Source organism: Lactuca virosa, chromosome 8 (assembly GCF_052849685.1).
Source record: "Lactuca virosa cultivar CGN04683 chromosome 8, Lactuca_virosa_CGN04683_v6, whole genome shotgun sequence".
NCBI lineage: Eukaryota > Viridiplantae > Streptophyta > Magnoliopsida > Asterales > Asteraceae > Lactuca > Lactuca virosa.
The window spans coordinates 12,850,058-12,860,805 of record NC_136433.1 but is presented as its reverse complement, the minus strand read 5'-3'; the positions used below and the strand labels follow the sequence as shown (position 1 = coordinate 12,860,805).

The 10,748-nt window shown below is 36.2% G+C and overlaps 1 protein-coding gene across 1 annotated transcript; it reads right to left on the bottom strand.

The window, feature by feature from the left end:
- Nucleotides 1–1,493: 1,493 nt before the first annotated feature.
- Nucleotides 1,494–4,300, bottom strand: LOC145132839 (Transducin/WD40 repeat-like superfamily protein). Its single transcript, XM_079067777.1, has 9 exons — nt 3,462–4,300; nt 3,231–3,326; nt 3,045–3,134; nt 2,812–2,913; nt 2,581–2,727; nt 2,372–2,491; nt 2,229–2,288; nt 2,049–2,146; nt 1,494–1,957 (listed from the first exon to the last, which is right to left on the bottom strand). Exons 1-9 carry the CDS (start codon nt 3,921–3,923, stop codon nt 1,810–1,812), a joined length of 1,323 nt encoding a protein of 440 aa, XP_078923903.1. The 5' UTR covers nt 3,924–4,300; the 3' UTR covers nt 1,494–1,809.
- Nucleotides 4,301–10,748: the final 6,448 nt, after the last annotated feature.

Genomic DNA, 10,748 nt, shown 5'->3' with positions numbered 1-10,748 from the left:
CTATATGCATCAGCCTCCTGGTTTTAAGAATCGGCAGTTTCTTAACCATGTTTGTCGTCTCAAACGATCCCTTTATGGTCTCAAACAAGCTCCACAGGCCTGGTACCAACGATTTACAGATTATGTCACTTCTTTGGGATTTCATCACAGTTCTAGCGATCACTCGCTATTTATTTATCGATACGGGGCAGACACAACTTATCTCATTTTATATGTTGACGATATCCTTTTGACTACTTCTTCGGTACTCAAAGCTCGTCTCATGTCTCGGTTAGCCAAGGAATTTGCAATGAAAGATCTAGGTCCACTGAGCTATTTTTTGGGTATTTTGGTCACTCGCCAACACGGTGGACTTTTCCTATCTCAACAGAAATATGCCCAAGAAAATATGCATCATGCTAAAATGGATAATTGCAACCCGGTTCACACTCTAGTTGACACAACCGGTAAACTTTCTGCGGATTCTGGGAACTTAATTGATGGTCCTACTTCATACAACAGCCTAGTTGGGTCCTTGCAATACCTAACCTTCACAAGACCAGACATTTCATATGCAGTTCAGCAGATTTGTATGCGTATTCATGCCCCGCGATCCGGTCACCTCAATGCCTTGAAACGGATCCTTAGATATGTGAAAGGCACACTGTCTATGGGCCTTCATATACGTCTTGGTCATCTTTCATCCCTTGTCTCGTATACAGATGCACAGATTGGGTGGGATGCCCTGACACCAGGCGCTCCACATCTGGCTACTGCATCTACCTCGGGGAAAATCTTATTTCTTGGTCCTCGAAACGACAGACGGCTATCTCCCGATCTAGCGTTGAGACTGAATACATGGGGGTAGCCAATGTAGTTGGTGAAATTTGTTGGCTCATGAACCTTCTTCTTGAATTGGGTTCCCATCCGTCTCGGACCTCTATCGTCTACTGTGACAACATTAGTGCTATTTACATGACCGGTAATCCAGTTCAGCATCAACGCACTAAACACACTGAGATTGACATTCATTTTGTCAACGCACTAAACACATTGAGATTGACATTCATTTTGTGCGAGACAAAGTGCAGCAGGGCCAGATACGTGTTCTACATGTTCCTTCTCGATACAATTTTACAGATATCTTCATCAAGGGTTTACCACAGGTTCTTTTCAATGACTTTCGTTCCAGTCTAAGCTTCCACAACCCTCCTCCTTAGACTGAGAGGGGTATATTAGACTAGGATATATTTACACATTATTTGTACTTGTCTATAAGTCAATGGTGGTAAACCGTAATATTTGTATCTATATATAGTTGCTACCAATAAGAAGAAAATCAATTTTGGCCGTATGTTATATCAAATAGGATAAGGGAGAGGCAATGACTCATAAATGACCTCCCGCATAGATATACAATCAGACAGAAAGAGAAAATGAGGCAAAGCTTTTGTGCATACCTGAATTATCATATCTAGTTACAGAAGAACACATACAATAACAACATAATAATATGTTTACATCAAACGAGTTGGAAAACTTCCATTATGCAGCCTCCTCTTTCTGTTTCTGTTTCTGATACAAAAATAAAATCATCCAAAATGTGATACACAAATATGCAAAACTTTAGCAACAAAAACCTAAACTTCGAGTCGAGCTACTCTTCTCACAATGAATGACCATGGATAGCTCTCTCTTTCCGGACCATAATTACTTTACGTTGCACAACAAGGAACCAAAGAAAAACTTTTACGTTAAATATTACAAAGAAAGAAAAAAGTCGCTCAAAAGTCAAAATAGTGGACAAATATCTGAATTTTATATCATCTCTCATGCGGATGAAGGTTGGGGTGTTTGGTCAGCCAACCATTGCCATACTCTAACTTCTCCTGTTCCATCGCCTGTGAAGAATATATTTGGACCACCATGTATAGCTCGAATCTCTTGTTTTGCAAATATTTTCCCCCTTTCAGCAAACCTATTAAATATTAATATCATTATCAATCACACAACTAACTTCTTTTAGGATATACTTTTTTAAAATATTATTATTTAAAAAAAAAACTTACGATGGCAAGTCGTATGCACGAACAGTGTTGTCGTTGCAAGCGCAGAGCAATACAGGCTTGGATTCTAGATCGTGCATTCCACATAAAGTGAGCAAGCCCTATATACCAAATTCCAACAAAAAAAAAATCATTTAAATTATATATGCAAAAAAGCTAAAAATGGTTTGATCATCAACATACATGTTCTTCGGTATGTGTGTAAGTTACTTCCAAGTTCCCACTATCTGTAGCAGCCCACACCTACACACACAACTAAGCATGATAAGTAATTATAGGTGAAAAAAGCATAAGATCATGTTATAAAGAAATGGTGTCATCAAAACCTTTATTGTTTTGTCAAGTGAACATGATAAAAGAAACTGATCCCAACAAAGAACCGACATCACAACAGAAGTATGATCTGTCAAGGTTTGTAAACACTGCAAATTTTCAAGATTCCAAACCTGAAAACAAGTAATATGCAGAAAGAAAAAAAAGGTCAAAATCCAAAAAAACAAGAAACCATTAGCATTAATGCAATTCTTCAACTTACTCGTATAGATTTATCCATGGAACCAGAGTATAATCTATTAGCCCCAACAACTAATGTCACAACAGCTGATGTGTGCCCTTGAAGTGAAGCAGCTGGTTCAAAGCAGTTAGTGGCAACATTATACCTCCATGCCAATATACTCCCATCCTGCAACAATAAATCTTTATGTTTTCAAACAAAAACTAAAACCAAAAAGAGATAACACAAAATCATAAACAGTAAACAAATTACCTGTACACCTGCAAAGAGTAAATCACTGCCTACAACAAGAGAATAGACTTGCCCAACAGGTCCATTAAGACTCAGCTCTGCAGAAGTTTGCACATTCCATGCCTATGGCGTCGTAATGACATTATGACAATAACAAAAGTGGTAGATTCAGAAAAATGGTAAAACCCAAAAGTGAAATGATCAAAAGATAATGTTGGAAACAAGATAGTTTGAAGGTGGTTATAAAGAATTACCTTGACAAGATTTGGTAGACCAACAAACATCCATGGGCCTTCACCAAGCATACAGCCAACTTCACCACCCAAATTAATAACCCCTGCACACTACAACGAAACCAAAAGGACAACAATATATGATTGAACTCCAGTATCCTTCATTTGATCAAATGATAACTAAAGAACAGTGGTGAATATAGCAACCTGTCCGGATTGGCAATCCCAAACCCTCACAGTTTCGTCTTTACTCCCAGTATAAAGCTTATCAGAACCAGCTGGTAGTGCAATGCCACTAACAACCTGTCAAATTAATCATCGAAAGAAGATGACTTCTTTAGTTTCATGCAAAGATCAGAATAAGAACACAATCAAAGTATCAAACCCAATGCCACCAATATATCGCTACAAAAGAAGATTTTAAATTCATAGGTATACCTTCTGGTGACCTTCAAGCTGTGTTAACATCGCGAAACAATTGGCCGAAGACCATGAATGCAAATACCTGCACTTATCCCCATAACCACAATTACCTTGTACCCAGAAGTTGCAAATCTTCTCTGTCTTCTTGAAAACAGCTCCTTTACTACTACTATTATTAGTTATAGAGTTCCCTCCTCGTCCACCGCCCCTCCCCCATGTGTTAGGGCCGTTGAAATTAGAACCACCACCCCTCCGTGCCGTTGTCGATCGTTGATCGTCGGTGGAGAAACCATGAGGCCTCTTCGAGGACGCCGTTCCATTAGCCGGCGCCGATAACTCCCTGTGTAAAAAGGGACAAGGAAACCGGTTGCAGTTGCCCGCTCTCCAATGGTAGCATACTTTTTGATTTCTGTTATCGTTATGCTGCTGAGACGGCCCTAATCTATTAAAAACACGTTTTCCTCCATCGAAGTCCATCTATGCAACCGGCGAATTTAATATATGCGTATGATCATCACACGGAACAAAATCAGAACGAATGCCCTCCTCCTCGAGATAATAAAGAGGTAATAAGTAGAAATTGGAGAGATAGTATGAGTTTAGAAAGAAAGAATGTCAAGAATCTGAATTTTCAGATATCAAGGCGGTGAATTAGTGCAAAATTTATGGATTTAGGGTTTAAACGGATCGAGATCAAGAACCCTAATATGGTGAGTAAGGATTGAAAAGGGGGTATATTCGGTATAATAAGCCTATGACGCCATGTCTACGCTAACTGAGAAAGAGGAAATATTTGGATATGGCGATTGTATAAGATTTTATAAACGATTTCGAGCCGTTTGATTCTATGGATCGCGTCGTAAACGGTCTATGTTACAAGGTGGAAGGCATTATCGAGTCGGTAGTGATGTTAAACAAACAAACATCTTTAGACTTTAATCTTCTAAAAAAATAAATAAATGGTTTTTTGGTTTGTTATATTCTTGGTTTTTATCCTTATTTTTTTTTTCCTGTTACATGGATAGTCTTTTAGTTTTAATTTCATGTAAGGTCGGTCTCTTAGCCATTTTTTTTTTTTTTTTTTTATAAATATGACAAAAATTCACAAATGGTCTTTATGGTTTTGATTTTGTTTTCAAAACAGTTTTTATGAAACTTTTCGATAAAACTTTGCATTCCATTGATCCTTATGATGGATGTCCATTAAATGAATCCGTTAAGTTGAGAAATTTTTAGATAACGACCATTTCCAACCTTTTATGAAATTTCGTCTAAACACTATTTGTGAAATTTCGTCTAAGGATCATTTATGAAATTTTAAAAAAAAAATCTATTAAATCTTGTATTAATCATCATAAATCAAATAAAAAGGTAAAAAAAAAACTAAAACATAAAAAATATAATATTTATATAAATAAAAAAAATAAAAGTTACTAATTTTAATCATAATGCAAGTATATTTTATTTAATATATGAATAATTTTTGTTGTCTAAACTCTATACTTTATTTAAAATATATAAACTACAATACATCATTAAATATTTTTGTTTTTTATTTTTTATCTAAAAAATTAAAAGTATAAAAACAGCATTTTATCTATGTTTAACTTTATGTGATATTATTTTCGAGATTTATCTTTATTTTTCTTATATAAATATATTTACTTTTATTAAAAAAAAATATGATACATTATTATTTATGAAACACAAAGTTTTTAAACATATAAAATATTTTTATTTTTCTTTAAAGAAAATGAATTCAATGGAATTAATGTCATATTACTAATATATAGTTAATTATTTTAGCATGTTTAGGAATTAGGGGTGACAATTTTCGACCCAACCCGTAACTTGACACAAAAATAAACGATTTTGGATTGAGATTTACGACTCGTCAACCTGCTTATTTCATATGTCGGGTCGGGTTAAGTGTTTGTGTTCATGGGTCAACCCACCAATATATATTATATATTTCTTTTAAAAGTAATCTTTATTTCTGAATTATGACTTAGGAGTGTGGTGTGTCATACTGACTCCTTGTTACTCAAAAAGACCATATACAACTCATCATCCTTACCTTACTACCTCAACGTCGTTTACCCACCAGTACCACCTTCCATTGGCGTCGCACACCACCAACCCACCGACCACCATTACACTTGCGATCCACTAGCCCACTACCGCTCGTCACTTTATCTCTAAACCACCACCTTTAGTGAAACTTACCCGTGAACTTGCGAACATGTATAATTAAATGGGTTTTGTGGATTGGGTCGGGTTGTTGTTTTTGACCCGTAACCTGTCAACCCGCCTATATATATATATATATATATATATATATATATATATATATATATATATATATAGGTTCCGCGAGCCCACAAACCCATGACATTCGAACCTGATCGACCAAATTGTCACCCTAGTAAGAACGTATGAGAAAAAAAGACCAAAGTAATTATAAAAAATTTAATTATTTTATTATTAGCTAACACAAATTTTCTTTTATTTTTGGTTCGAAAAGTTCATGTTTTTATTAAGGAATATATTAAAGATTTTATAAAACTAAATAATTTTTTAAATTAAATATCAAATGTTATATTTAACCAATATAAAATTTAATGTACGTATATTGTGGAACCAAAATCGAAACATATTTTTACATTTAACTTAAATCCACATACTTATATGTTTTAAAATAAAATAGCAGCATACTATTATTTTTATAATAATGTATTTTATTTTATATTAAAAAAATCATATTATATTGTATAAAAAATAAAGATAAATGTCAAAAATAATATCACGTAAAAGTTAAAAATGAATAAAATGATATTTTTATATTTCAAAATTTCTAGATAAAAAATAGAAACATAAATACTGAATGATGTATTATAGTTTGAATATTTTAGATAAAGTTTAGACAACAAAAATTATTTATATATCAAATAAAATATATTTGCATTATGATTAAAATTAGTAAGTTTTATTTTTTATTTATATAAATATTACATTTTCTATGTTTTAGTTTTTTGTCTTTTTATTTAATTTATGTTAATTAATATAAGATTTAATCGACTTCTTTTAAATTTCACAAATGGTCCTTAGGTGAAGTTTCAAAAAATACTAGAAATGATCATTATCCAAAATTTCATCAAGTTAATGGATCCATCTAACAAACATCACTGGAGTGCAAGGTATTGTCCAAACGGATCATTCATGCAAAAAAGTTCCATAAGGACTTTTTTGGAGATCAAAACCATGAGGACCATTTGTGAATTTTTGTATATAAATATTAAAGCAATAGACCTCCAGTACACTTATACCCAATAACCCACCAAATTCCAATCCTTTTTATCTTTTTCGCTTCCCCTCTACTATTATCACCAGATGATATACATTTAATTTTTACATGATGACTAGGATCCATATTGTCCCTCTATTAGTATATGGTTTTACATAGTCTTTTGATTGGCATGCTAATGATGTTATTATGGCAAATCATTCATCCACTTCCATGAACTCTGATTGTAATAGTTGTGAAACAAGAGCCTAAATCGTTTTATTAATCTTTAGTAAGGTCATGGTCAAGCTATTTCAACATGTTTAGTGTTTTAACCCGTAAAATTGTAACACTTGAATCCGATATGTTTTGTTATCGCCCTTGTGTTATTTAAAAGTTGCATTTTGGACCTTGACAGTACGCGGGGCGTGCCAAGTGGTACGCTTAGCGTACAAGCAGAAAAGCCAGTGCGTGGGGCGTACAAGGGGTACGCTTAGCGTACTGATGCGAGGACTGGTCGTGACTCTGGACATGTACGCAGGGCGTACATGCATGTACGCGGGGCGTACGTGTGAGTTAATGAAACCATAATTAGGGTGATGCACCCTATATAAACACCTTAAGTCATTAGGGTTGGCCTATTTACCAGTCCATAAGCCTTCAAAACCCTAGAAATCGTTCATTAGCCTCCATTGTTGTATTTTTGAGCTCATTGTGTGCATTTTGGTGTGTTTTGGTTCATATTCAAGAAGGAGTTTGGTGCAAGGTTGTGGATCAATGAAGAGCTTATAGATCCTGATTCTTTACTTCATTTCCAGCTTATTTGAGGTAAGAAGCTTTGATCTAGTTCATTAGAAGCTTAGATATAGTCTATATGAGTTTTGGACCCTTTTTGGTCCCATGAATGAGATCTAGTGGTTTGTCACCACTCCAGGAGCTATGATGTAACACTTGAATCCTGGTAAGTTTCTTTATTGCCCTTATTGTTATTAATGTTTCATTTTTGGTCCTTGAGTTGTACGCGGGGCCAGTGGTGGAGCTTCAATATTTCATTTGGGGTGGCCGAAAATATAATTTGTATAAAAATTGGTGAACAGTGGGAGGCATAGTTAAAATTTTATATTTTTGGACTAAATATGTATAAAATTAAAGCATAGGGACAATTTATGCCAAAAAAATCAGGGGGGGCCACAGCCCCCCTAGCCCTTGAAAAGATCCGCCCCTGCGCGGGGCGTACCACATTGGTACGCTTAGCGTACAAGCTGTAAAACGAGTACGCGGGGCGTACCATATGGTACGCTTAGCGTACTCATGCGAGGCGGGATCGGGACTCCGGACACGTACGTTGGGCGTACGTGTATGTACGCAGGGCGTACGTGAGTCATTTAGAAACCCTAATTTTTGGGGTGGGCACTATATAAACATCATTATGGACCATGAAACCTTCATTTCTCAGCCTCCATTATCCCTATAGCCTCAAGCACGAAACCCTAAGCCTCTTCTTTGTGTTTTGAGCTCATTGTGTTCATTTTGGTGGTTTTGGTTCATATTCAAGAAGTAGAAGCTTGGTGCAAGGTGGTGGATCAAGGAAGAGCTTGTGGATCTCGTTTGTTTGCTTGATTTCCAGCTTGTTTGAGTTAAAAAGCTATGAACTTGCTCATTAGTGGCTTAGATCTATCATTTGTGAGTTTTGGTCTCTTTTGGCGCCAAGAATGAGATCTAGTGGTTTGATACCACTCCAGGAGCTTTGATTTGCCACTCTTGGTGTTTCTGAGGTTCTAGATGGATAAAGTTGTCACCTTTAAGGTTTAGATCCATCCATGCATGAGTTTATACCCATTTTGTGAAAGTAAAATGCTATATCTTGAAGTTGGGATCTTTTGGGGCATGCAAAGTCACCAAGTCAGTGACTTTATGGTTTTAGACATTTATTAGGGCTAAGATATGTGATTTGGGCTTTTGGTCTTAAGAATTGAGTGCTTAATGTGGATATTGGTTTATTGGGTGAGTATGTTGGGCGTATAAGTCTGTACGCACGACGTACAAGCCATTTAGCAAGTACGCTTAGCGTACAGCTGAGTACGCCCCACGTACTCATTCTGTTGGGCTTAGCATTTTGGGCTTCAAGTTTGGACCATTTTATTAGGCTTGGATGCTTTGGTTCCTGTTGGGCCACCTAAGTACAAGTATTTTGGACTAGGAAAAATTGTTGGGCTTTATGGTAAGGCCCATGTTGGGATTTGGGCCCAATCTTCCATAAATAGACTTTGGATGATTACTTGGTTTTGGGCCTTGTAAATGGGGAGTTTGGGCATTAGTCTTGGACCAAACTAGGCAAGGGGTAAAATGGTCTTTTTACCCCAAGGATGGATTGTTGAACATGGTTTGAGACCCAAATCTTAATTGAGTGTTATTTTATATTGATAGCTCGGAGATTCGTCGGACCAGCAGCCAGGGATTTTTCAGTGAGATTCAGCAGTAGAGGTGAGTTTCCTCACCAAGTATAGTGGGTCGAAGGCACCAATGCCGACCCATGATCTAATATGTTAAAATACTCATTGTTTGTGTGACACTAGTATGTGTATGTGCTTGTATGCTTACTGGGCGGGGCCCAATGATTATCATGTATGCTATTACTTGCTATGTAGTATGAATTGTATGTGTTTGTGCTTACGATTTTCAAATTATGTTTCAGGTACTTCCGGTTGCAAGGGGAAGAGCTCGGGATGACTGCATCGCACACACCACATGGTTTCCGCTTTTGAGATATTACTCTGATTAATATGATGTTTGATACACTTATTTTCATTTGGGTTGTATGGATAATGTTTTGGAATACTATTTTATTAAATTAAAAATGAAATTTTTAGATCATATTTTTGGGACGTTTCATATGAGTTGCCACTCTTGGTGTTTCTGAGGTTCAAGGTCCATCAAGTTGGCATATTTAGGGTTTAGAATCGCTCATGCATGAGATTATGTCCTTTAAGTGAAAGTAAAGTGTTATATCTTGAAGTTGGGTTCTTTTGGGGCATGCAAAGTCACCAAGTCAGTGATTTGATGGCGTGAGTTAGATCTGTGATTTGGGCTTCTGGTATAGAGAATTAAGTGCTTAATATGGATTTTGGCTTAATGGGTGAGTACGTTGGGCGTACAAGTTTGTACGCATGGCGTACAAGCCATTTAGCGTGTACGCCCCGCGTATTCAGTCTGAGGGGTTGTGGGTTTTTGGGCTTCGAGGTTGGGATTTCCTTTTGGGATAAAGTGCTTGGCCTTGTTGGGCTATCTAAAGACAAGTGTTTGGACTAAGAGAAAGAGTGGGCTTTAGTGTAAGGCCCATGTAAGGGTTTGGCCCAATTTGGAAAATTAGGCCATAAAATGGCCTTGGATGATTAGTTGGATTTTTGGGCCTTTAGACTGTGAGTTTGGGCCTTTGTAACGCCCGTGTTTCTGGGCTAAGCATTAATGATGATGTAATAGTCTAGGTCAACCGTTGTAACTCATTTTAAAGTAATAAAGATGAATTACTTGAATATTATGTGAATTATGTGCTTTTGTGTGCTTATTACTTGTTTATTATAATATAATAAATAAAGGATAAAAATAAGCGTCAAAAATAAAATGTTAGATAAACCCGATATCTATAAAGAAAGATGTAGTGGTCGTGACAAGGATTCCGGAGATATAAAGAACGCCGAAATATGAGTTATAACGAAGAAGTTATGGTATGTCGAAGTTTCGCGACAGAACAGGCACGACACTGTGTGACGTAAATTGTGAATTTATGATAGAGGACTTTTTAAGCCTTAGCGATCTAAACGAAAGTCATAGTGTTCGTTAAACCGAGAGCGTGCATAAAAAGAACGCCTAAATCTGACTTCGTATGAGGAAGTTATGATTTTTCCAAGTTTCGGATTAACAGTACACAGCCCGGAGTTCGAATAGTAGATCGAACGGTTTTCGACCGACACAACCTAAATGAGAATCGAAGGTCTCGTTAATAGTAGCTCAACGGTAAA

Bases quoted from the DNA above. Each gene is read 5' to 3' on its own strand.
- LOC145132839 (XM_079067777.1), bottom strand. From the start codon at position 3,923: ATGGACTTCGATGGAGGAAAACGTGTTTTTAATAGATTAGGGCCGTCT. The intron at 3,135-3,230 runs GTTGCTATATTC...GTTTCGTTGTAG, and splicing joins GGGATTGCCAATCCGGACAG to TGTGCAGGGGTTATTAATTT. The intron at 2,147-2,228 runs GTATGTTGATGA...TTTGGTATATAG, and splicing joins ACACACATACCGAAGAACAT to GGCTTGCTCACTTTATGTGG.